At 40.6% G+C, this 27,621-nt stretch overlaps 2 protein-coding genes across 4 annotated transcripts in view; one reads left to right on the top strand and one right to left on the bottom strand.

Moving 5' to 3' along the window:
- Nucleotides 1-12,773, top strand: part of EMILIN2 (elastin microfibril interfacer 2) — a 38,567-nt gene extending 25,794 nt beyond the window's left edge. The window contains exons 6-8 of the mRNA XM_042798188.1: nucleotides 447-485; nucleotides 6,780-6,914; nucleotides 7,620-12,773. Coding sequence (XP_042654122.1) covers nucleotides 447-485; nucleotides 6,780-6,914; nucleotides 7,620-7,957 — 512 coding nt within the window. The 3' untranslated portion in view covers nucleotides 7,958-12,773. The remainder of the gene's footprint in view (nucleotides 1-446; nucleotides 486-6,779; nucleotides 6,915-7,619) is intronic.
- Nucleotides 12,774-15,532: 2,759 nt separating this feature from the next.
- Nucleotides 15,533-27,621, bottom strand: part of LPIN2 (lipin 2) — a 45,036-nt gene continuing 32,947 nt past the window's right edge. For 2 of the 3 annotated variants that reach the window (XM_042798064.1, XM_009966120.3), the window contains exons 13-20: nucleotides 26,913-26,995; nucleotides 25,629-25,773; nucleotides 24,639-24,787; nucleotides 24,081-24,167; nucleotides 22,157-22,309; nucleotides 21,021-21,135; nucleotides 20,209-20,312; nucleotides 15,533-19,882 (exon numbers count right to left, since the gene is read on the bottom strand). In XM_042798064.1, the coding sequence (XP_042653998.1) occupies nucleotides 19,738-19,882; nucleotides 20,209-20,312; nucleotides 21,021-21,135; nucleotides 22,157-22,309; nucleotides 24,081-24,167; nucleotides 24,639-24,787; nucleotides 25,629-25,773; nucleotides 26,913-26,995 (981 nt within the window). In that variant the 3' untranslated portion in view covers nucleotides 15,533-19,737. Of the gene's footprint in view, nucleotides 19,883-20,208; nucleotides 20,313-21,020; nucleotides 21,136-22,156; nucleotides 22,310-24,080; nucleotides 24,168-24,638; nucleotides 24,788-25,628; nucleotides 25,774-26,912; nucleotides 26,996-27,621 lie in introns of those variants that run through there. The other variant, XM_042798065.1, reaches the window with a different exon arrangement.

Consider the following 27,621-nt stretch of genomic DNA (forward strand, 5'->3'; position numbering starts at 1 on the left):
TGTTGCTATTGCCCTTGGGAATGGGCTCATGGCAGAGGCCGTTTGTGAACGGGCCTCTGCAGCCTCCAGCTGGCTACAGAAGCAGGGAAAACACGCTCAGTGCCAGTTTTGTTGCTTTTGCCAAGGCTGCACAACGCATGAGGTCACCAGGGCTGATGTAAAATCCTTGGTAACTCCCGCAGTCTCTGCCACTAACTTAATTTTTTTTTTTTTTTTTTCTTGCCGTAGCACTTGCAGTGGATTTAATACATTGTAGTAAGAGTTTGTTTTTCTTTGCCATGGCCACCCCAGCTTAACGATAATTGAGTATTACATAGGAGATGCTATTTGGTAGCTATTTGGGTAGGTTGCTGTTTGGTAACAAAGAGTGCTTTTTAGAAGACTGCAGCAATATTTTGTCATAATGTACTCCATTATGTGTGACACATACTGCTTTTTCTTTGTAGGATATCCAAAGTTATCTCCTTCTACCACAGACTCGCAAGGTAAGGTGACTGTTTCCTAGAAATTTTTTACACAGGTACTTAATGTTTATTTCAGTCCCTGAAATGTCACAGTTGAGAGAACAAAGTGTTGATTTGTAGTATTTTAAGTTTAGCATTGGGGCAAATCTGACAGACTGCATCCTTGGAAAATACGTGTTTTTTTGTGGTTTTGAAGAAGAATTCATTTTGGGTTATTGTTGCTTACTTCAGTGGTTGTTTTTTTTAAATACAAAGGGTTTCTATTTCCTAGTAAATGTCAGTACTGACCTTTTTTTTTTTTCCCCTTTTAAATGACAAAAAATATATTTCATTCTGATGAGTTTAATATTTCTTTAATAAGATATGAATAAGGCCAAGACTAAGATCTTGAAGCATTGTTAGTATCTGAGCCAGTACATGAGTTGGTTCTCCTCGTGGGAGAGTTTCTGGCTTTGTTAAAATCACGAGGGCTTGTGTTCCTGACTTCAGTGAAAGCAGGAGTGATGCCACTGACAACCACAGTTTAAAAAGATTCAAACTGCAGTTTTCTTGGTTTGGTGGGGTTTATTTTTTATAATTGTTAAAATCACAGTTCATTTATGGATTTGTATGATAAACAGGTATAAATATTGGGTGCGACATGCTAGTTGGTCTTGATAAATACGTTGACTGGGCGCTGGCTGCTCTAAAACCTCATACTTAAGGTATTATTCAAGCCCTGGGGAATCCTGGATCAGAGTGAATATTCCCACAGCCTCTTCAAAAATAATGATTTCACTTAAATTTAAGAAAATATGAGAAATAGATAAAAATAAAACATTAGGGTTTTATGGCATCCAAAATCCTACCCTTGGGACTTAGTTTGGTGGCCCTAATAAAATCAGATATGCGTCCTGAAGACTGGTTTGGGGACTGACAAAAGGAATTGTAGAGTTCACACTGTAATTCTGATACTTATACTTACTAATTAAAAATCTGTTATAGACTCAAAGCAATATTTTTGCATTTGAGGATTGTGGTGGTAAGAACAAGCAGCAATAGATGAGGCTTCTGGAAGAGGATAAGAAGAAAAGAAACGTTTGTTTATCTTGATGCCAGCAAAGCCAATATAGATGTCTAGATTTCAGTGATAAATGGATTTCCTGCGGGTTTTCTTCCACTTTATACAATCTATTGCTGTTTATAGGCAGCAGTATTTTCATAAGTTTATTCTAAAACTGTGTGAAACAGTAGGTGGATGTTAAAAGTGTTGAAAAGGCAGGCCGTGGCAGGCAGTGCGCCTGTTTGCTGCTTGGTGGAACATGTTGTAAGAAACAATTATCACCCTGGGATCCAGAAATGTGGGCTTGACCAAGGAGTTCCTTTTCCTTATCCATGCCACTGAAGACCTATCTAAATATAAGATACACCTGCTGTCCCCCAGAATGCCTTGCAAACTCCAGTGGCAGGTACAGACATAGAAAACAGAGAGATAAGGATGGTGCAAATAGTTAATAGACTTCTTTGAAATTAGAGCATTTACATCCACTGTCCCTAATCGGCAGTGTCTGCTTATAAACAGCAAAGAAAGTGAGCATTCTGGGACAGAATTCAGCAGTTAAGTGTGTAGAAATTAACAGCTGGGTAAGGGAAGATATCTGGTTTATTGGAGGAAGAATGTAATGCTTAAATGAGGCATCAAGGAATCCTTGATGTCTAATTCATGCAGAACTGCAGTTTATGATGTCTTTGCCAGCCTTCACCCAGTACATTTTGTGGTAGTGAAATTCAAATTTGAACTGAACATTTAAAACCTTCTTGTACTATAATTCCTAAAATAAGAAGTTTGTACTATTAAATTGACCTTCTGAGTACTCCTTTCGTTTTGTTTCTGATGAGCTTCTGTTATATAAAAGCACTGCTCAGGAAGAAGTTGAGGGCTCCAACTCTGTCCTCTGGGATTAAACTAGCCTGCTTTAGTGCTCTTCTTGACTCTTGAGGCATGATTTGCGTACTTTCAGTACCAGAGTGTTTCTTGAGTTTTTCAGAATCATTAGCTATCTCTTTGCATGCATATCACAATATAACATTGTAGGTTAAAATCTTCAAGGACTTACAAGTGTTAATGAGAGAGTACAAGGTACAATATTACATTATTAGCTCTATTTTCACAGGCAATGAGTTTACAACAATGATGAGTTAAGAGTCAGGACCTAAGTGCATCCACCTAATCACTTTTAACACAGAAATAGTTGAAACAATTGTTATTTAAAGAGACATCAGTAGCAAATGTTATTGAAGCATGGCAGTTTTACAGTTATGAGAATTTTTGTTTGCTGGAGCAGAGAAAACTGCAGAGGCAGAAGTAATGAATTGTCTGATGACCTGGTCTGGGAACTGATGAGAAAATGCTTGTAAGATCCCAGCTCACACAACTAGGTGAGGACAGAGCCAAGAAGAGGATTTGGATGAACAGCATACAGAGGGTGACAGTGAAAATAATTCACTGAAAGCACAAATTACCTTCCTCACTCTCCCCCTTCATGCAGTCTGCAGTGTTACTAGTGTCCGTAACCCTGCAGCTTCAATGGAGGGTGGTTGCTCCTCTCTAAAATAAACTCCTTGTATGGTGTAGTAAAGAAAACAGCTGCGCTTGTGAGCCCTGCTGCTGTATAGATCTGTGCAAATAAAGGGCTAATTTTGGTTTGGGCTTTTAAATTCTTTTTACTTGTCTGATACTCAGCTGCCTTTACTTTCTCCATGTGACTCCAGGCAGCAAGACTGTAGGACATGTTTCAGATATAAAGGCACAATGTTATTGTAATGTAAGGTTTATGTTGTTGTAGGTGGTCCTTGATTTGAAGAAAGAGTTTACTGAATGCATAAATCACCGTGCCGTGCTTGTGACAGGTTCTGCTGCATGTTTAGTTCTTTCTTTTGATCGTTGGACAGGAAGCAGTATTCTCATTAGTACACATCAGTGGTCTTAGCACAGGGGAAAGCATGTGTGCTGACTTTGAGGTAAAGAAGATGTGATCACACACAGTTGCACCAGTGGTTGTGTTTTATTGCTGTTTGCATTGAAGAACAGGGCGATTCACAGAAGCACACTGAAGGATGAGGTAGGAGATGGATGTTTGTGTGAGGCGCAGTACGTAAGTGCTAGGGCAAACCTTCTCTTGCTGCTCTGTGAAAGGTAGGAGTTGTAAGAGCAGTAAGAGCTGTTACTAACAGAATCATGAGAAAAGTAGCTGTGTCTTCATGATGCACTGAGTTATCATCTGCATCAGAAACACAGTGACTTAGCAGAGCAGAGCTAATGGGCCCAGCTTCGTTGAGCACTGACTCATGGAAATCAGTGTGGCACTGTGCTGTGCTGCATGGCCATCCCATAAGCAGAACAGATGTTCATGAAAATGAAAGATAAGGTCAAACTGAAGAGGTTTTTTTTTTTTAAAAAAAAAAAAGACAGGAAGGTGATAAATTGCTGATATTTTTCTCCCATTGCTCTGACTGAAATTATGCACTTTGCCCTCATTTAGTTTGAGGAGTATTGACCAAGCAGAGGAAATCTGACATCTCTTCCCTACTCCTGCCATATGCAAAGGAGTCATAAGTTCATACTGACAAATGACTTACATACTTATGGTCTCACTTCTGTGTAGATTCTTGAAGAGTTCTCATTCCAGTTGCTGAGCAATTGTCAGCAGCACCATCACATTATTTTTTTCTCCTTTCATCTTGATAGAAATTGCATATGCTGTGCACTGTTTTGTTTTGCTTGATTTTTTTTTTTTCCTTCTTTTTTACCTTCTGGCCCTTGAGCTCTGTGGGAGGCATGAACTGAACTGTGCTGGGAAGTCAAAAGAGAGGTGGAGAACCAGAAATACAACTAGCAGATGGTTGGAAATAGTTATAACCTAACAAAGGCCACCCATGTATCTTCTGCAGTCTTTTGACTCCCCAGAATGCATTATACTAGCTTAGACTGCCATGAACACACATACCTGCTCCTGCTTACGTAGATTTGTATCAAGCAAAACCTTCCTGAATACATCTAGAGTCAAACAGTTGTTTCCTTCCCAGAAGCTGTAAAACTGTGGTTGAATCTTCTGTGAAACTTTTTGTCTGCCCAACAGTTTCTTCATCAGAGCTGTTCATGTGGTTCCTAGCTTTTAACTGCTCTAAAACTTTTCTTCCTGATTTTTATAATTCCACAACACTAACTGCTTAAGTGAAAGCAGTTTCGAAGCCTGGATCTTACCTAGAGAAGATGAACTTTAATCTTTGCTTGAGGAAAAGTGTTTATAAGTGGAGACATATAGGAGAAGGTGGTTCACCTCTGTAAAGTTCTTGAAAAGCACTGCTGAGAGCTGTTGGTAGGACTTGTGAAAGCTTCAAACAAACAGGCACAGTTCCAGCTGGAAGCAGGGAGGAGGATAAGAGAGCCTAGGCACATTGTGTCTTCACTGCACCTCCCTATATTGTCCATTGAACTGATCTGTAGGATATTTAGCCGGGATTAAGATTTCTCCTTTGGACAAACACAGATAGTGTGCTAAACTAGGCTGCAGATCTGAAGCAATTTCAGCAGCAAACCCCAGTAACTATTCTAGCAACTTGTGTAGGAAAATCTTGAAGGAAGCCATGGTGAGGCAGGGCAGGAGTCTCTCTCTTATTCAGATGACACCAACCTGAACAAAGGACAGTGTTTCTGGGCTGGCAGCAAATTGTGCTCTCTGTGCAGTATGACTGCAGGGCAGAGAAACCTTTACAAGTGAGCCAACAAGAAGTTTGAGGTGCATTTTCAGTTGATTCAGTATTCTCAGGGTGAGCTGAGAATACAAAGAGATGCTTTCTGTAAGTACTGTGGTGCTAAGGTGGCGGAGCTTTACAGAAGCTCCTTAAGTAGACTTCCTGCAATTAATTTTGGTCTTGTCAAATAACCTCATCTTAGCTCACAGGAGCACCTGCAGGCACACTAGCAAGTAGGAGTAATGAAATAGGACTTCTGGCTGTTTTCTGAGCTTGAGACAAAATACCTAATAAGGAGATTTCCAAAGATACGTGAGGCAGGTGGTTACTAGCCCCTGAGGGAAGTCAAGGTAGTTATTTGGCATTTCTGAAGTTGCAGGCATGTCTTCCCCTTGCCTTCCCCTCCTGCTCCCCCCATGCCAAATTAGTAAGTAAAAAAAAAAAAAAAAAGGATAGCAGAGCATTTGTATATCCACATTTTAGATGAAGTTTTGTCACCTTTTAACTTCAATTTTTAAGTGATACAATCAGGTTGTTGACAGGCATGTCAGATAGGATGAAGAGAAAACCGAACATTTATTTTAAGGAAGGCAGAAGAAAGAGGAGTGGAACAGCATGGAGAAGACATGAATCCTAACCTGAACAGGGTAGAACAGAAAGAGCAACTGAGGACAGCTTCAAGTGTATTTGTTGTTTACTTTAAATGCCCAAACAAAGCAACAGGAGTTGACTATGTCTAGCAGTGTGTCCTGCTTTTGGGGAAACGTTTAGAGGGAAGGGAACTAGAATGGGACTGAGTGGTCAATCACTGAACACTTGCCATTAAGCCAGTCTGTTAAAAATAAAAATTTGTCTTAATTGTTCAAATTGTTTTTCATCCAGCACCAGTCTAACAGCAGTGTTTAACTAGTAAGCAGAGAGCTACTATAAAATAACCTCAGTGTCTGATCTGCTGAGATAACAATAAAAAGTTGTGGAGTGAAAAGTCCCCCAAAAGAGAAGTTATGCAGAGAGATAAAAGCCCTGGTGATGGTTCTTTCTGCTTTAACTCCAGAGTGTTACATCTTGTAGCTATTTTCAGTACCCTTCAGCAGAGAAGATAAGAGATCTAAGCTGTGCACAGCTTCTCAGCGTGACTAGGAAAGCTGGCATGAACTGTACCTCTTTAGCACTCCTCTTGCCACTGTGACAGTGACAGAGTGGAGATGTCCAAGGGCAGCCTCAACCCTGAAGAAGGTCTGTGGCAGAAGAAGCATTGTTGAGTTGAGAGGTGGCAGGATTTCCACTGCCAGCATTTACAAGCCATGTTACCTTTTCCTGAGAAGTTAAAAAAAAAAAAAAAAAAAAAAAAAAGGCTCTGGCCAATGGGGGAATTTTATGGTGCTCAGTAAATTTTATGGTGAGAACACCTGGGACCTGGGCCAGCAATATGTATTCTGCTAATTCTGGCATCCCTCATGTGATAGGGTTAGTCCAAGTAGAGTATGTGCAGGAGCAGAGAAACTGGATTGTAAGCCATTGCGGGGAGAGGCTGTGTTGTCGTCCTGATGTGACTCTGACTCATGTTGTTACCCATTTTAGGACCTGCTGCTGCTGCGGCCTCCCTGGTGTCGTTTTCTGCTGGGCTCACGCAGAAGCCTTTCTCCAGTGATGTCGGCGTGGTTCACTTTAACAAAGTGCTTGTGAATGATGGGGACTATTATAACCCCAATACAGGTAACAGCCAAAGAATGGACCCACAGAGATGCCAGACAGGCAGTAGCATGGGTTACCACTGTCTGATGCTCCCTCAGGCCTCGCTAGCATGTTGAGCAAACGCAGTAAGTCCACCTAAACCAGACACACCAGGGTAAAAGCTTCCTGTGGATGCGGACGGGCGCGCACTTTGCCACGGCTGGTTTTCCACAACTGCCCAGTAACAGCGAGGCCCAGCTCACCCCTTCCCCTGCTCTGCCAGCACAGCTGGTGGTGCTGCTCAGCCAGCTGGGCTGCCCCGGGGAGGGAGGGAGGGGGGGCGGCAGGCCATATGCACTGCCTCCCCAACAGCAGTAACTGCAGGCTGCCTCCTCCTCAGGCAGAGTGTCACGTCACTTGGGGGTGCTGGACGTGCCTTCGCCTACTGGGGACCTGCACAGCACGTGGGTACCTCGCCTCTTCACCCAGCGCTGGGTCAGGGGGTTTCTGAATGTGGACAAGTCCCATGTGTGTCCTGAAGGACGGGTGGGCTCTAACACAAAAGCAGCAAACCCCTTTGCCTTCTGACTGCTGCAGTTGGTCAGCTGCCCAGGTTGACCTTGTCAGAGTTATCTGTACGTAGCCCTGGGTAACCCATGTCACTTTATGTTTGTCATCGTGCTTAGAGCAGTCAGGTCTCTCCAGTTTTAATAACTCTGAAAATCTCAGGCCGTCTCTCTTCTGCAGGCATTTTCACCTCTCCGTATGAAGGGCGCTACCTGATCACCGCTGTGCTGGCCCCGGAGAGGGACGAGTACGTGGAAGCAGTGCTGTCTGTCTCCAACGCAAGCGTGGCTCAGCTCCACACAGCTGGGTACAGAAGGGAACTGCTGGAGTATCACAAACCCTACTCGGGGAAACGGACCTGTGGTGGTCCTGGGACATTCCACCTTGTTCTTCACCTCAAAGCAGGAGATGAAGTAAACGTCGTCGTAACAGGAGGCAAACTGGCCTACACAGACTCTGATGAAATGTACTCCACGTTTAGTGGAGTTCTCCTTTATCCTTCCATTTCTCATGTTTAGGTTTACCTTGAACAGGAGAGAAGGGTAAGATATTCAGAAGAAATTAAGTGTAATAAAATTCAAAGCTTTAATATATTCAGTTTATATATTTGATTTCAGTGATGGGTTTATAGTCTATACTGAGACCTTTTCTTTAACCCCTGTTTTCAGAGGTAGCTACAAAAGACATGTTCCTGTAGCTAAAATAACTCCTTCCCAAGCCCTTGTTTACCTGTACAAGCAGAACAACTGCTAAACAAGTATGTTCTCAATAGATATTTTTCCACTGTGCTCTTACTATTCCCTGTTAAATTGCCTTTGCAGTCTTCTCCCTAGTTTATCAAATTGTCCGTAGTGTATCAAAGTTTACATCTTTGCTGAAGTTCACAGTTGTGGTCAGCTATTTTAATATTTTCAGAAAAACAGAGGCAAGAAAGGAGGCTGTATTGGACATGGTTGATGACTTCTTAGTCCTTGTGTTATTAAAAAATATGTTGGGTCAAGTGCATTCACATAAACAATTTGTTCAAAGGTAACCATGGTGGTGCAAAGCAAAACACCACCTACCTGCATCAGTTTTCTTTTTTTCTCTCAAGGGCCAAACACCACTGGTGCTAAGAGACAAGATGAGTGACTCATTCCAATCAAATGGAAGTAGCTGTGCAGGGAGAAACTTCTCTTGCCTCAGCTTTCCACTGGGCAGACATAAGTGCAATGTGCACTTGCTACTACTGGAAGATGTAGGACAATTATTTTCAACTGATACAGTAAAAAAGACGATCACTTAAGCACGATGCTCTTGAGATTAAAGCTCGGTGCTTGAAACGAATAAAACAGGTCAGAAAAATCTAAGTCATCCATGCAAGGAAAATGGTAATTTTGAAAAGTTTTAAAAGAACTTATTTCTGGCATTCCTATAGTATTTGCATTAAGACAGAAGTTTTGTCTTTGTTGCATTGTAGACAACAAATCAGAGGAAAAACTGAGATAGGAAAATGTTCTTATTGGCCAATACTGTCAAATGCACAAACCAGCCATCTGCACCAAGTCTTTGTTGTAACAGCCTCCTGCATCAGTGCTTTCGAGTAAGGTTTGGTTTAATATTCAGCTTCTGTTTATATGGATGAAGCAACTTCCTTAGTTTAAACAGATAAATGCATTTGGGGCAACAGTGTTTTTTTTTTTCCTCATACTAGCCACTTCTCAGTGGAGGTAACAAAAAGGATGTTTTGGCTCTTTTGAGTTAGCATTTTGAGCTCTTTTGTGGCTGAATAAAAATCCAGCCCCCCCTTTACTGAGAGCAAGATTATTCAGCTGTCACCTATAGATTCTTACATAAACAGATCTTTTTAATAGTCTACTCATGCCGTGTAGAGTTGTATTTATCATAGTGGTTTGTGTAGTGTATTTTCCTTCTTACAAATCCAGAACAGCTGTTTATAGCTGTTAAAGCCTCAGAACAAACAATTCCTTTAGATGAAGGAAGAACTCTCTGTGCTGTAAGCAGCACAGTACAGTTTAGCTGAAGCCCTTCCCATCTGAGGAGGTCAAATGAAGATTTATGCCTTTGTTGCTTAGTTTTGGAACAGATATCCCTAATAATTCTGTTTCCAGGCGATGAGATGGGGCCTTCCCACAACAAACTGTGACACCCTGGAAGTTGAGCTGCTTTTGAGAAAAGCAGGCGGAAAAAGCTTGCTCTGGGCAGAGAACTCTGAGTCAGTCCCTGTGCAGCCAGGAGTGCACTGGGGGGGCAGGGGAAGGAAAGTCGGAGTGGAGTTTTAAAGCACCTGGTTTAGGAAGGTCTCCTGGCACCTGATTTTCAGAAATGATGGTGTTACTGATAAGCAGAAGCCAGGACTGGATGTATTTTGTAGCATGTAGGCTGTTTCTGTAAGAGCAGCTGTTAGTAGCCAAAGCTGTACCGTGACCCTGCACTTTGCAGCTTGATAACGGGAGCCACCCCCGTCTCATTTCCCTGCACATTTGTCTTGACTTTGCTGGAGTGTGAGGCATTAGCATGCGGTTAGCAACCTCTTGCTTTTTCACAGGAGGACTTAGTTTTCTTTTGTCCTAAATCAACAGCCCCTTTCTGTCTCCTGCCTTTGTAGGTCTCAAAATCGAAGAGACAGACAGGAAAGATTGTTTTCTGTGTTTTCAAAAGCCAGTTGCATCAATCACTTATTTTTTAAACATAATTTGTTGTTATGTACAAAAGCCAGAGAGGCACTTTTCCTTTTAGGATATTTTTCACTTGCCTCAAGAAAGCTGCGTTCTCTAAGAAGTTGGCTCCAGACTCTGTGTGACTCAAGTATTGTTAGATTATTGTTGCCTGTTCTAAAAATGACTCATGGAAACAAACAAAATGAGCTGAGTGCTTAGGGAGACCTATCTGGCAAACACAACCTTTCCCCCTTCCACCCCCTCCAAGTGAGACATTTTTAAGAATCAGCAGTGCAAGTTTAGTGCTAGAGTTGGAAACATTATATCATCTAATTCTTACCTAACTGCTCTGGTAGAGCTCTAAATCCAACCCACAAAACTTCACGCGCCAAGTTCAACTAAGGGGACAGGCCATCTTCTACCGGAACGTTTCTCCTTGTGCCCAGGATCTGCTGCTGATGCAGAGATTGTTCGAGTCCCCGCAGTGCAGCATAACTGGTAATTGTACACAGGTATAAAGCATTCCCTAAACTATGTCACAGCAGGGCCCAATCGCAGCAGCACATTTTGAGGACACTTTTTAGAGCTTTTAGGGAGTTTCCCATCCACCATTTCTAGCGGTGCAGTAGCTAAAGCTATGACCTTTGACAAGGAATCTCTGTCTTAGGTTCCTGCCTTTGTTGAGGGAGACCTGACCCTTAATTTCCATTTCCTTGGTAATTGCTGTAATCAGGATAGGTGCCTCAGTTTCTCCCGATGAGGTTATTTTCCTGGAGCTTACAAGGTGGAATATTCACCCGGCTAGGACGACCACAATGCTGGAAGCCCCTGAATAGCAAAGGGAGGGAGGAACCTGAGTTCCGGTCTCTGCTCCAGTGAGTGCTTGGATAAAACATACATTAAAGCAGCAGCTGGAGGAGACGCAAGCACAGATGCATTTGTGGGGCTGCTGAGGGTTTGCTCCGTACGGAGCAGCCCAGCCTCTAAGGAAGGAGCACGATCCCTGCTCCAAAATGCCCTGAACCCACTGAGAGCACACTTACATCTTCAGTGAGAATCAGCAACTGAACAAGGAAATACCTGCACTGAAAGGAACATTTCACGCTGTGAGTTCATGATTTTGCCTACCACCCCCGAGAACATCCACAAGCTCAAATAGGAACCGTCTGTTAACCAAGAAAGCCTTAAAACAGCAGGTGTGCTGCCTGCTTCATAAACCACAGTGCTACCTTTCAGATCTGCTTTGCAGGTAGCATTGCAGTGCGGCCTGTGATGATTGTGAGATTCTCAGGCAAAGCAGTATCTGTTGTGCCAGGTGCTCCCATCTGACGTCAAAACGGGAAGAAACCCAAACCCCAGCAGGTGGGGCTGTCTGGAGGTGTGCCTGGCAGCCCCTCAGCCCGGCGCGAGGCACAGCGGTTGCTCAGGGACCGTCCAGATATCAAAGGCAGCAGCTCTCGTGAGACAGGTGAATTCCCACAGCCTGCTCAGTAGCAGCAGAACACCTGAAGACAAACCGGTGTGCCCACAGCCAGAGAGACTGCTCTGGCCAAACATGGAAAGTGTATCCTAGAGCCGCCCTGGGGAAAGGCAACAAAGTGACATAAAAACTAGCCTTATCCCCAGGAAAGCCTGGAGCAAAGAAGGAATGCCAATTTTCACCACAAAACTTGTAAAAAACCTACCTCATTATTTTAATTTGTTATTAAGTCTTCAGAGACAGTGGAGACATTCCTATACCGACCACTCGAAGCAATGAGGATTTTCTGTGGTATTCCACCATGTATCCTTCCAGTGACGCCAGGTTACTTGCAGCAACTTTGTGTAGTTTTGCTGAGAGGCTGTAGTCAGCTCTGTGAAGCCAACCAGCAATTCAAGAAGAATTAGAATTAGTCAAGGAAATGGAGTGAGCTGCAAGTGGAAAGCATAGGAAGGCAACTTGAAACAAAATGCCTGTTGCCACCCAGTGCAGCTTTAAAATGCATTGGGAATGCAAGGTAAAGGGCTCCCCAGCTGCAACCAAGGGATTCAAATCAGGATTGAATTGTTTCCTGAGGATACATCGTGCATTTGGAAGTGAGTTTTATCGGCTGAGTAAGTCAGTCCTTATGTTACGGCACGGTAGTGGATATGGACATACTTCACCAAAACTACAAATGCATTTACAGTCTCAGCTTGGAGACAGGAGGAACATGCACTCCACTGAGACCTGACAGGAGGTACGCTTTGGCTGCTAGTTGCTCCCAGATAATGACACAGAGTCCAAACTGTCAGGTCACCAGGAATACCTGGGGGCTGCGTCCTGTCAGCACAAGACAGATTTGCACTCAAGCCAACACCAACCCGCCTGCAATGTACCCTGCAGACTTGAGACACGAGGCAGAACAGCTCTGCCAATTCTTTGTATATGGGAAACTTCAAAGAACATCTTGTAACATGTTAGTACATAAGCAGGTTTTGGCATTTATCCATTTTGCTATCTTGATTGTGGAAAAAAAGGAACATTACTGTATTTTTCAGCAAAGTACAGCACATTTGAGAGTATGCTTTATGTGTGCACATGTATACATATATACAGGGATATAGAGAGAGAAACATCCAAGAACATGAAGAAAACTGTTACAGAAAACAACTGCAGATACATTTAAATAAAGCCTACCTGTTGTGTGATGTCTTCATGCTCTTTTGCTTTCCAGTGAACACAGCAGCACTGTAAGCCAAAATTTTTGTGCTCTCTTCCACAACCTTTAAAACTGCAGTTTCTGGCTCCTTAGTCAAGCGTGCATGTATATTTTAAGTGTTTATTTGGTGTCGAGCACTGTTACATAGGCTTTGTGGTACACAGTATAGAAGTTCTGCCAACACAGTTCTTACTGGTATTAGTTGCTCATTCAGTGCCCTGATTCCTGATGAATGGAATGGAACAGTCTAGACTATTTCAGTTGGAAGGGACCTACAACAATCTTCTGGTCCAACTGCCTGACCACATCAGGACTGACCAAAAGTTAAAGCATGTTGTTAAGGGCACTGTCCAAACGCCCCTTACACACTGACAGGCTTGGGGCATCAACCACCTATCTAGGAAGCCTGTTCCAGGGTTTGACCACCCTCTAGGTAAAGAAATGCTTCCCAGCATCCATTCTAAACCTCCCTTGGTGCAGCTCTGAGCCATTCCCACACATCCTACCACTGGATCCCAGGGAGAACAGCTCAGTGCCTCCCTCTCCACTTCCCCTCCTCAGGAAGCTGCAGGGAGCAATGAGGTCACCCTTCAGCCTCCTTCTCTACAAACAGACAAACCCGAAGCCCTCAGCTGCTCCTCACAGGACATGCCTTCCAGACCTTCTACCAGAACATGCACAGATGAAGTATCAGCAGAAGTGGGGAACACAAGATTAGAGAACAGCGAGGTAGGAAGAAGGAAGAGAAGGCAGGGAAAGACTGGAACAAAATAAGTGATGAAGACGACGTGGGGTGTACCAGCTCTCAGTGGAGGGGCAAGCGAGACTGGCAGCCACCCAGTCCTTAAAGCAGAATTCAGACCGAAGGTGGTTAGTTAAAACCATCTCTATCTGGCATACTTCCTCACAAGCAAAGGCTTTTGCCGCACTCCCGAGGAGGCAACTTAGCATTGCTTGTAATTATCCCAGTGTGCAGGTTAATTGTGCCCCGTTCAATGCACTACACACAAAAGCCATTAACCCAAGCCCTGGCTCTCCTGCAGCTCGGTATCTGTCCTCCCTGCGCCACGCTGCTGCCACAGCCCTTGGGCTGGCGGCCGTCCCACTGCACGCCAGCCTGGGGCCTTGGGCCGGGCCAGCACCCACTTCAGCCATGAAGAAAAATACTGCACAGGGTTTTAGTGCTGGAGTCTTTCTGCTATTCTTTGCTACAGCCCCCTGCTCGACTAGAGGGGTCTTGGGCATCTCCAGTATGGGGCAGAGACATCACTGTAGGTTTCATTAATTTGTCTAAGGTGAGGGGAGAGAAGGAAAAACAGTGGGTAACTGTCATGCTTAGAATATACAGCTCCTGCCAGACAGAAGCCCCTGACAAGCCCTTGCTGTGCCCAACAGTGAAACCTCCAGAAGCTCTGAGCTGTCCCGCTCCGTCCCGTGCAGGGTGCAGGACATCTGCCCAGAAACCCCTCCTGAGCAGCCCGCTGACTCACAGCTCAGCCCAGCACTGCCCCGAGAGCGCGCCTGGCAACTGCAGCAAGCAGGAGCGCACGCGTGGTCCCCAACCAAAATGGTGCAGGGCTGCACACCCAGCCCCCAGGGCCCTCGGTGTACAAACTGCATGACATAACTAGAACAGTGCCCCGCATGCACACAGGAAAGTGCCCCTTCTTGGAAGCTGAGATTCTATTCTTTAAGCATCTAAGACTTGCTCCCAGACAGAAAAATCCATCCACCACGACCAAGATTACCCCAGCAGGAGTCTGTTAGGATAAGATGGACACAGGAGAGACAACGTCAGCTCAGAGATGTTTTTGCAACAGATCTGAGCGTTTGGCATACACAAGACATGCTGCCCTTCTGCTGCTTGCACTGGCATAGCCGCTCAGCGCGCACAAGCAAGTACTGAGCCCTGGGTGTGAAAGACGGGCAGCAACGAGACTGGGGTGTGAGGGGTGAAGCTCCTGGGGCATGAAGAGAGGGTGCAGCATGTGAGCAGAATCACGGGGGAAGCCCAGCAGAAGCGCAGGAGGTGATGAAACGCTGGCAGTAAGCTCTGTGTCTGCACAGAAGGAGAGCGAATGGGCGCTGGTGGCAGCAACACAAATGACACCTGCTGCAGAAGGATCAAAAGGCACAACAGTTTGCATTTTCATGCAGATTTGCCACACTTCTTTGTGTGACTGAAACAGCTGAATTTTCCAAGGTAGGCTGCCAGTTAGTTGCATTTACCAACAGCAGCAAGAGACCAGGAAGAGTAAGTTTCTACTGAAAGCCTGAGGCCCCTTTTTCAAGATCGTCTCACAATAATTGCCTCAAGCAATTTAACTGTCATGGAAAACAATACTCCACCTTGAAAGGAAAAAGTTAGCTTTGATGGAATTAAGATAAAACTCCAAATATGCGCAGATGTACAAGAGGTCAAACTATGCAGTTTCAAGATTTTCTTCAAGGCAGCCTGTGTATTTCCCAGTCATGCAGCTGTTACCTGATATTCTGTATTAAAGCATGTTTGATTTTTGTTATAGTTATAACCCAGTATTGGTACCGGCCCACAACGTAGGCTTGATGACAGCAATTACTTATCAGTTGTACAAATACTCTGAAAAAAGTAAACCAAGTGCAAGAGAAAGCAAATGCACCTGAAGAGGAGCAACTTGAATTCCATCTAAAATATGAATACAATGTAAATAACCCCGCATTTACTAAATTAGCAATACAAGAATGGAATACCCAAGTACAAAGTGAAGAAAAATTTTAGTTTAACTTTGTTTATTGTGATAACATTGTTCTGAACATCAATAAACATTGCACTGAAGTGTGGGTTACTGTACCCAAGATCGTCCAGTCTTAACAAAAACAACTGTGTTGGTATGATCACAGATTTGACAATTTTAAACACACTACCTTATTAGTGATTGGGTTGCTTAACAATCAAGTATTCCACGTCTTCAACATAAAAATGAAACAAATGATTGAAGAGAGTTTTCCCACCCTCAAAATAAACCAACTTTTAACTTTCATTTGGAAGCAATTAACACCGTAAAAAAAATCCAAAACAATTCCATTCTGTTCAGCAGATTTTAACTTTGGAAACAAAAACTTCTTCAGGCAAAAGTGACACTTCAAAGGCATCTCAAATTCACTATGTATTTTTGATGTTTCATTATGAATTTCCATTACAGTTATTTAAACAACTCTCATTCATATGACAGCATTTTCTAGAAGACTTGTATGAAATATTAACATGAAATCTCATCTCTTCTGTCTTTACCATAAGCAGATTCAGAGTTGGCTTCAGAAGTTCCATAATGGAGTTGACATAAATCTTAAAACATTTCCAGTTGAAAAAAAAAAAAAAAGTTTTAGGATCAGTATACTGATGACAGGAAGCTAAGATACGTGAGCCAAGATTGCACATGCAATTGTATACTGTTAGGGATGAGAGCCCAACCTTCCGAAGTACAAACATGCTTGGTACAGTAAAAATAAAAAAGAAATATCCAGAAATGTGTACCACTTAAGTTACTGATCTTTAAATCATTATAGAAATGGGTAATGTCCAAGTCACTAACAAGTTTTGAATTGCAATGTTCCTTATTTATTTCCAGACAGGTATCATTGACTCAGCCTTTGACATGGTTCCAATGCTAAGAGGATCTGCATCTTCAACAACACAGTCTTAACAGGGGTGTGCATGTGCCTCCAGGCATACACACTTAAAAGTTCCTCTTTCACAGAAAGAATGATTTAGCTTGCGCTAATTTTAAATAAGTACAGCACAACTTGTTCTCAAACATCAGTTTCAGGCCACTTCTCTCAACTAAGGTAACAAAGGACAGGCTAATGCATAATTCTTATTTACCCCAATTCATATTAATATCGCAGCACAAGCCTACAGGTTGATAGTAATGAGATGTCTTTTCTAGAGTCAGTAAAGTGCCCAGCAGTCCAAATTACATGGGTATGCAATGACAGGTACAGTGCGCCCATATGCTGTCCCTAAACAGGGTTAACAAACAATCTGAAAAGCTTCAAATACAAGCCAGATTTAGAAAAACAAAACAAAACCCCACTCTACTCATATCAGAAATACTCAAGAACACTTTTACATTTTATCAAAAAGCAAATATCAAAAGTGTAGCTGTTACAGAGCAAAAAAAAGCAAAATTTTTAACTAAGCAACTTGGACGTCCCTATAATACAAAATAACAGGTTAGCAGAACGAGGAGCTCTCTAAAACCACACAATCCCCATATTCATACCAGCTTAAATCACATTCGTTTGGGGATACACCTGATACTATTTTTCCACACTGCTCATTTATGCAAGTCCCCACCTTAAAATCCACATCTTGCCTTTATGACAATCTGAAAAGATGAATGGAACTGAAGTGAAGAGAAAAAAATGAACCAGGAAAGATACTGACAAACCTTGGTAACAATCTCTCCCATTTGGAAACTCATCTCAGTTTCATGAAGTGCTTTTATTTTTAGAAAAACCCGTGTAATACCAGGGCCACCAAGAATAAGTTAAGCATGATACAAAAAATTTTGACATCCACTGTTTTAGGAGGGGCAGATTCACACTTTTTATGTAAAATAGAAACTTTAGATAGAGTATTTCATCTTGTAATTAAAATACTTTATTATGTTGGATTCCTATTTAAAGTAGCTAAATGACTCAAAAGCTCAAATTCCATTGATATTCAAAGCACTTGGTGATGATGAAAGTTTCAGTTTCTCATGAAATCTATGGGATAAAAGGTAAGAAAAAACCCCATGGAACAATGTTTTTAAGCTTCTGACAGTAAAAAAAAAAAGGGGGCAAAAAAAAAGCAGTAAGAGCAAAATATCCTTTGAGCTGAATCCTCTGAAATCCACTTGAACACTGAGCAAATTGGTAACAGAACCAAGAATTTGCTGAAACAGTCACAGGAAGTATTGTTCTCACTGCACAAAACAAGGATGTCTCAATTCACACCATGACAGATAGGTATGTTTTTTCTTTCCCACTCCTACTCCTGCTTTCAAAGAGAGGTTCCACGTTGGTTTTGCTTGCTCCATTCTTTAATATTTTATAAACACAATACACTAGAATTTTATAATGGGGGGAGGAAATTATTTCATTTATATAGTGATCTAAAAATTACCCCCCAAGCAATTCACCAATTATCTAGCATTAGCTGGTGTTACATCAGAACTGTGGGTTAAGACAACTCAGCTTGATAAAGAAAAACATTCCTGGTGGGGGTGTAAAAACCTCTAAATGTGGGGGTTTTCTGCAAGCAGTGAAACAGAGAGCTCCTTTCCTCCGTTCAGCCCAAGTCAGCTGAAGCAGAAGGGCCTGCCCGAGCTGCTCCCCGGCAGAGCAGCCCTGGCGCAGGCACCGGGGCAGCTAAGCCGTACAAACGCCTTCTAGAGGTCCCTTGCACCTCCCTGTGCACACCCCTGCTCCCCGGAGCTGCCCCCGGGAGAGCTGCCCCAGCCTGGAGTGCCCCTGGGAGGACCCGGGATGCAGGGCCCCAGGAACTGAAGGAGTGACAGACTATGCCCAGAAAGCCCAGGATTGACGTTTAAATGACTGTAGTCCCTAAGCACTCTGGACTGGTGGAATAATACGTTCTCACCATAGATTTGTCTGAAGGAGGTTAAATGCACTAACTCAGCTTAAAAAGCAGAACAACCTTTGCCTTCAAGTATTTTTGGAGAGAGAAACGCTAGCTGCTTTTACAGCTGATAAACACTAGACTTGGAATGCAGTTTGTTCACAGGCTCTGATCTGAACCTGAGGAATGACCAGCATGATGTTTATGAATAGCACAAAACTTAAAAAAAAAAAAAAAAAAAAAAAAAAAAAAAAATCAAGAAAAAAAAAAGGGTTTATTCTGCTCTGCAGCATTTAACCGTTCTCATACCTGGAATCTCACTATTGAGCTGCCTTTCCTTCCAGCTACTGAAAACCTGCAATACAGAATTCTGGAAAGACCTGCAGTAGACAATTAAAAAATTAAATACATAATTTTTTAGTATTACAATTCCCTGAATATAATCTGTACATACACTTTACTGGCCTACACAGCATACACACATGCTGAAAAAGGAAAGAAAAATGCCAGCTCCCCAACTCTTACAGAAATGTTCCGTATTTTTCTTGGTGGAAATTTCACATGACATAGTACAGCCTGAAAACAACAAAAGCCACATAAGTATCTGAAGACAACTTTCATTTTAACAAGCTCATGAAACAGTTTAAACATTTCATGTAAAAAAAGGAATAAGCAGGGTTAGTTTGCGCATGAATCGTAAAAGCAGTCTTGTATATGTGACAAAAGGCATATTTACATTTGAAGAGGCATTTTATGTCTTCAGATTCTGTCAGGCTAGTAACGTCTATACATTTTCTGTATTTTAGCTGAGAAAGAGCACACTGGTCTTAGGTTCTGGCTCCTTTAAAAAATGGCCTAATTGCCCATCTGAACATTAGACCACGTTTTTTGTGAATAGGTCTGACATTCTATTTGGCAGTTTCCATATACTTTTTGGCTTCATTTTAGAAAATATACTATTAAGACTAACACCAAAAGAAAAATAAAAATCTGTGTTTACAATAAGGTCTGTATTGATGAAAATGCAAAGTCATAGTTTACCTCAGCGTTTAGTTGCCTTGAAGCACTTGGGTACCATGACCATCAATGACAGGCCAATCTCAAGTGCCTTAGAACAGATATATCAAGACAAGGAATAAAGAAACAAACAAACAAAAAACCAAACGCCACACACAAAAAAATAGACAGTAGTTTTGCATTTTCTTTGTTTTAAACCAACAGAGTTAAAGTGTTTTCTTTAGTAAGACTTACGGTACCAGTATATAAATTAGCATCTTCATTAAGAAAGTTCTTCACATTTAAACTGAAGTTGAGTAGCTGAATATGAAATTCCATCTCTAGGTGAGTATTTTTCAGGCCAGGTCGTCCATGTTAAGGTCAGGAAGAGGCTCTCTCCAATAGCAAAAGGAGCTGAATTCTGGGCATGGAAATGCAGAACTCTGTTCTTTATTAAGCAATGGGAACACATGTTCCACAAGCTCACTTAGTCTGTAATACCTATATTAAAAAAGAAGAAAGACCATTATTTAACAGTCTAGTCACTGCTCAACTGTAGCCAAAAAGGAGCATTAGAAGTCTAGACCAGAAAGCTATAGTCAAATAAGGCATCACTACTGCAGAAGCAATTTTCAATTTTATTTTGCCAGTTTACTTTTCTTTTTGAAAAGTTTCAGTTAAGTATCCAAAGCTGCAAGTCTCTGGCAAGTAAGATTTTCATATGTCATATATAACAAGAGACCAAATCATCATGGTCACAAATGCAATTACTCTGCAATCTCATTCCTAAATACTTCCTTTAGCTGAAACAACAAAAATTATCTTACGAAGATTTGTTTCCCTTAGTCCGTTCTTGGATCAGTTCACCCTTTGGATTCACAGTAAATATTCTGCAGTCTGGAACTCCCACTTGCATGTAGGCATACACATCCTGCAAAAAGCATGAACAACAGCATAGGCTTCAACACTGGCTTATTGAATGTATATAACGAATAATTTCTTGAATGAATAAAAAAAGCTGATCTAAAGAGGGTGCAGTAAAACTGCCCCTTAAATAAAAGTCCCCTAAACAACAGCCAAAAAACCAAACCAACCCAAAAAAGCATACACACACCATGACAAAATATTCTCCCCTGCCCCCAAGCACATAATTCCCGTTCCCAAGCCTGGGACCACAAACATGCCCAAAATCTATACCACACAATACCATTCCTTTTGACATTATTCCTCTTACAATACCCTCTCTCTCTCTCTCTCTCTAGCTCAATTATGAAGGCATTGAGCTGCAGAAAAAATACAGGAACCGTACAATAGGAAAAAGGATTTGAGACTGAGGAACACTGAATGAATACCCTTAGGTTATAAAGCTGTCAAAAACACTGAGAAAGAATATGGAAAGGTGGCACATATTTAATCAAATCCTGAGAATACTAACACATCGTTGTAACCTCCCTCATACAAGCAGTTCTAGCTGCTTTTAAGGTATCTGCATGTGAGTTTTCCTGACCAAACCCATAAAAGCACCAGCATCCCATTTCCTTATTCAAATTTAAATAGAAACAAAAAGAAAAGCCTATTTCTTTTGCTTCCCAAGTACTTCGTGCATTTTAACCCTTCAATTAGAAAGGGGCAGACTTACATTGGGCCTGTTTCCAAAAGCAGCATAGAAAGGCTGTTTACTGGGAGCAAACAAATTCTTGATATCATTCAAACATTCGATTTTGAACTTTTCAGGCTTCTTTTCTATTACTTCCCTAAAATAAAATTTCAACAGTCAAATTCTAAATCATTATTTGATAGAGGTTATCCTCCTTCCCCCATTTATCTGATATTTATATTCTCACTGCTTCCTGTTGATAGCATTGGTAATTGTATAGACAGGGGTCAGCAGTTTTCCAAGAACGATACAAGAGACAATAAAACATTTGCTGTTTTCCAACATTCATATTAAAAAAATAGGCGAATAACCTGTGCATAGGCTACATAAATGGGATGAAATTCCCAGTTGTGAATGCAGTTTGTGAACTGCTTTTATTGTAGATGGCCATATCAATCAGAAGACCTAATCAAGTACACATAAGCTCGTTACAACTCCTGTCTCTGACAAGATTGTGGAAGGCCTGTTAGTGACCTTAATGGAAGTTGCTGTCACTGCTAACCATGAATCAGTTGTTTTTATTAAAAAACAAACAAAACCAAAAAGACTTTTCCACCATTAGCTCTTCCCATCAAGAACAGGTAGACTAGGGCTGGTTCAAAAGATCAACTGAGTTGAACCGTAGCTAAACTCCATATTGCTTTTTAAGCAGTCATATGTGAAGCACTCCTAACATCACAAGATCATGTAGTATGACAGTCTATAATATTCCCCAGCATTTTTTCTTTTCCCTCTATCTTGCATAGTAGCACTGCACTACCAATCCTTGAAGCTATACTTAAAAAGGCAACATTAGACTGATACAAACAGAACCTAATGGTAATCAGTCATGGACTAGAAGAATGAAGAAAATGGAAAATGAGCTGCTTTATGATTGATGTTGCTCTGTGTTTTGTAGCCACTTCTAACATGCCCACAGAAACAGAAGTATACAAGTGAAATTCAGACAAAACAAATAGCTGATAGATGATCACTAGAGGGACATCAAGTCTCAGTAGCAAATCTAGCACAGAGCGGAACGTTTGGTTACAGCTGTTAATGGTCAGCATGACAAATCTTTTTATTCTGCTTTCTCTGAGATGGTGAGGCAATGGATGTATGAAATCCCACATGCTTACCTGTGCAAAGCAGAAAACAAACTGCTGGGGGACAACATGAGAGGGCCCCTGGGGAGAATTGTTCCTTTGTCATTCACCCAGTGTAGGTATCCTCTGGTCATATCTGCCATCCCAATGGCACGGGCAGAACAATACAGAAACTTGTAGCCATTTCTAGAAAAGAATTATCAACTTAGTTCATATTGCTGCTGAACAGTTTCTTTGCAAACTTAAGTATAAGGTTATAGTAGTGTTCAGAGGCATCAGTTTAGGTATTGACTTGTTACAGTGCTCGGCACACACACAAGGAAAAGACTGTTCCACTGTTAAAAAAATCTGCAAGGCATATAATAGTTTAAATGCATGACTCAAACTAAGAAACAGGAAGAGCAAAAAGAACAGGGATGGTAATACTCAGATGACACAATTAGATGGACTAAATTGTATTTAAATAAGTGACCCATTGGTTTTATCCAGCTTCTATCAGCCCAGCTGCAGGATGATAGCAATTATTTAAATTATCTGCATCACATAATATTGGATGCCAGATCTCCTGTCTTGGTTGTTGGATTTTTTTCAGGTTGTTGGCAGAATTTGCAGCGCAGAGTGAAGGACGGATAACAAGAAGCATTCATCAAGCCCCTGATTTTTTCCTGCAGACTTTGTAGGTTCATCTGTTAGACAGATTTGTACACAGTTACTGCATGCACAGAAGGCTTGAGTGTTACGTGCATTTTCATAGACTTGATTCAGTTTGGCAAATAATTCCAAAACTTCTCTTCTATTTTGCATTGAATACAAAAAAAAGTTCAGGTTATCTCCCATAGACTGCAAGGATCCACAAATGAAACTTAGCTACAGAACAAAGGTCAACAATAGACTCTAAGACTACAAATATTTTTGGGGAAAGAAAGACTAGTAAACTTAAAAATGAAGATAAAAGTTGATTATTTTAAGTGGATCATGAAGTGTTTGACAGTTGATCATCTTGTGATACTCCTCAGTAGCAAGTATTATTTCTGGCACCACTATATTTTTGAATAAGTTTGCTAAACAAAGGACCAAATCTGAAAGAAGAGGAAATATGTAGGTTTATTCTGCCCTAAGTGATTGGTCATAAATATTCTAAGGCTATATACCTCTTATGTGAACAGCACATTTATAAGGGTGTGGTTTACAACACTTTTGACCTAAGAGAACATCTCACCACTGCTGCAAGGGGGGGAAGGCACATGGGCCGCTGCTGCAGGCTCTTGCAGATCACAAGGTAAGCAACGTTCCATTGACTAATCCAAGGAGGGGAAGGGGAAATCGCCATTTTGCTGAGTTACTTTCTTACTGTTTTACTGAACTGCATCAGTCTGACAGAAGCACAAGTGCCAGAAAACTTGAGCCAGGCCACCAAACCTCCCTTTGTGGCAGTGGCAAGTTGTTAATTAGGCTTGTTTCAGGAAAACCATCCTGTTTCATTAAAACCATCCTAAGGAACATTCACTTGAGTTAAGTAGCAAACACATTAGAACGCAAAATATTCATGCATTGGAAGGACACAATTTAGGTTTGAATTTACACTGTACCATGTTTGTAATCAGCTTTGTGATCAGCGTGAGTTGGTGGAAACTGACAGATGCATGACTGAGAAATTATTGCTATTATGGTTCTCTTTTGTAGTCCCAACAATGTTACACACAGTTTTTAAGAACTAAAATGCAGAATCAAACATTTAAGAAGGGAACTAGTAAAAGTGGTGACTTCCATTCCTATAAAAGTACACATCTGGGGAAAGAACTTGGTTTTGTTTGTGAATGACAGAAGTAGCTCACTTCCCAACATTTAGACCAACAAACTGTAATGAACTGCATACTTATTAACAACAATCCAATTACCTGCCCATTAATTCCCAAATTCCAGGAAACTCTAATTGCTTCACAGATTACATACTCACTCATTTATGGAATGGTAGAGTTTTGCAATGCCCTGATGAGTCCAGTCCTTGCCAAGCTGAGGGAGGATCTGTCCTAAAGCATCAGACCTAAAAGCAAAATCAGAGATAGCTGATACTAAGTATATAGGTTTTGTTAAAGACAACCGTTAATTAATATACAATTTATAATAAGTATTTATGGAAATACCTCTGTAGAAGGTCCTAACGATTTCAAAAGAAAATTAGTAACTACTCGAGACAGAGCAATTATTGGAGCCATACTGCACAAGCCAGTTTCCCAGTTAAACGGCGGCTAAACCTGGAGAAGTCTAACTGAACGGGCAATAGTCACACAGTAAACATTATCACCTTTGCATTATTCTTTCAAAAGACATTTTCTGGTTTGCTATAAATGCAAGCGCAAATTAAAATCAAACCAACAAGTTTATTCACAACTGTTAATGAACATTCTTTAATAGTCTTAAATCAGGTTTATCTTATTTTGAAAAGCAGGATAGGATCAACGAAGCAAGATAAAAGAAAAAAAAAAATCAAAGAAAGAATACCAATGATATTTACTTGGTTATTGTTCCATCAATGTCTGATATGATGATTTTATCATTCCAGTTCCAGAGATATATTGTTCCTGCACAACGGCAAGTCCCTTGATACTGGGTTGTAATACTAAAAACAACATCATTAGGGCCATCTCTGAGCTTCAACTTTGCCTTTAGAATAAATCAAAATAATAGAAAATATAAGTTGCCTTCATTATAAAATTTTTAGAATCATAAACGAGCCACAGAAAATGGCTCATATAATCAAAATAGACAGAGTAACTCATTGAAAAATGAACAATAGTTTAACACTGGCACAGTTTTGCTAGCAAAGTCTGTTCTGCAGTTTGGGTACACGTATTTGTCCATAGCTCCTGTATCTGCTCACAGCAGTGATATTTTACTCTCTTTCTGCTACTGTAATTCTTGCTATTACAGTAGAATTACAGAACTATTGAATGGAACTCCCAGTTTGCTATAGTATGGAGTAATATTTTCCACTTATTGGATGGTTTCCTTAAAATTCTTCCCTGGTTTAAAATCAGACATTTACATAGTAGCAGAACTAACTTGTATGTTAGGTTGCAATGAGTAAACTGCATACCAATTTAAATGTACATTATTGGACTGTTCAGAGCCCAGGATATCCAAATTGTAGAAGCCAACAATGTCACTTTCTTGGCAACATCTTAATACAAAAGTTTGATTATAGAACTTTGTAAGAAATTATTATTATTTTTAAATTCCAACACAGATTCTTAAAAAAGATACACAAAAATCAATCAAAAAATCCCTGCAGCTGCCCACACCAGCACGAGAAAATACTTTAAATTTCTTTTTAAATTTTACATTACATTAAATTTTTACTACCACTAGTAAAGTAACCCAAAGATAATTTTTCACTTTGTGAAATGTACTTACATGTCACTTCCAAAAATCTGAAAATGTCCAACTCTTAGAACCAAAGTGGAATTATGAAGCATCCTATGTACAAGAAAGGCATGCCACTTACTATTTGGTCTGAAGACAGTCTAAGTGACTTCTTATAAGAAGTAACGTTCCCATGGGTTGGATGCTCTACTGGGGCAGAATCTATTTTCAGGGATTCCTTCAACTCCTGTGATGCTTCGTCACTAGAAGAGTCATCTTCCGGAGGTCTAACATGACATCAACCAGAATAAATGTAAGCTACAGAAAATCCTTCTTTAATGGTGTAACATTCTTACGCAAGAATAATTTCTGCTTATGTTGAAGATTTGCTACTAGCCTGATAGCACAGATTAACAAAGTCTATGGTCTAGTGAATGCCCAGATAAAGCTAATACGTATCAATAAGCAAGTAAGACTTGTAATGCATGGTAGTATTGGTGGAGCTCTAAATATTACTATTACTAGCTGGCTCCACGCATGATGGGTTTAGTAAAGACACAGTGTCAAGTGGTCACTAATACTGTGTTGATGAATTAGGTAAACTGCAGATGAAAAGGGACACTGAATGAGTAACAGTGTTTTGTTTTTTAAAAGCTGCCACAGTTACTACATAATTTAAACTGTGGGTGACACGTTAGTGGAATAGCTCACCTTTTAAGGTTATTCATAAATTTATTTTTCTGCTAATTAGAGATTTCAAGATTAAAAGCAGCATTTAATTTCTCTGAAGTATTCAATCACAATATATTTACTTTTTAAAATCTTTAAGACACCAACATCATTTACAAGTATCTTCATAAAACCATGGGAGAATCTGAATATGCATAATAAATTACCTAGGCTGGGACAGTTTTGTGTAAATATTGCTAGTTTTCAACCACAATCTTGGGCAACTTGTGTACTGTAATTAATATTATTTTATTGTTTCAATTATTTAATGTTACAAAAAATGCACATGGTTTAAATTATTCACACAATATTAGGCTTTTACCAAAAAAAAAAAAAAAAAAAAAAGAGACAAACAATATCTCAGAAACAATACCAATATATTTACAGAGTAGTGGCCCATTGCTAAAGGTTACCATATATGTCTTTGCTGTTATGTTAGTTATGTTACGATTTAAGAAGTAAACACAATAGGATTTAGGAAATAATTGTAGTGTATTTGTAGTTCCCAAAGTGTTTGCTGCCACATTACATTGCAGAATTGTTTGTTAAACACATCTGGTTCCTCTTCAGTAGCTTAGAGGAAAATGTTTCTTCCCACAGTAAATTCCTACTGAATTCTTCATTTAAGAAGAAAAAAAAAATAAAAAGAAAAAAGACACTATTCAGTCCATTAAATAGTCTTCAGACAGGAACACACCTACTATTAACTTGCTCTTTTATAGTTGCTGGCAGTTCATTTGCTCTTTGTGTCTCACTTTTCCCCTCTTTTGCCTCCGGTATCTAAAGCAACATGATAATAAAAAACATTGACATTTAAAGCATTTTAAATGAATCCAAGTGAATATATAGCACTTAAGCAACTAGCTATCAGTAGAGAACATAAACTATATTAGGTCTCAGAATTGCTCATTCTGTAACTTATTTAATAAAAGGATGCTTAAGAAGGAATGATCCATTACAGATTATTATTTCAGGAAACAAAACTCTGCATGCCAGAAGTGGAGAACTGCTAGTTAAACAGGATGAATTTAGCAGTAAAGGGGCTGTCAACCTCTAAGCTTATAAAATTAACTTTTTTGGTGCACAAGTAAATTTAAGGCACATACTCAAAGTTTAGAAAGCTTAATTTAGTCTAAAATGGGGTATCTCAGTATAACATCTATTATGCAGTACAGCACCTCATTAATTATTTGTGTATACATTCCTAGAACATACTGTAGTGATTGAAGAATAGCTCTGACAACTGCTTATGGCTTAAAGGAGCTACAGCAACACTAACTCTCAGCTGGCAATTAAGTGACACAGAGCTATATGAGCAGCGTTCTGAAGCCTTTCTGACAAATTACAATTTTTTCAACTTCTAACAGGTAAGGACAGAAAGAAAAAAAAAAAATTGGCTTCAGCTA

Source organism: Tyto alba, unplaced genomic scaffold, assembly GCF_018691265.1.
Source record: "Tyto alba isolate M040663 unplaced genomic scaffold, T.alba_DEE_v4.0 Super-Scaffold_27, whole genome shotgun sequence".
In the NCBI taxonomy this organism is placed as follows: domain Eukaryota; kingdom Metazoa; phylum Chordata; class Aves; order Strigiformes; family Tytonidae; genus Tyto; species Tyto alba.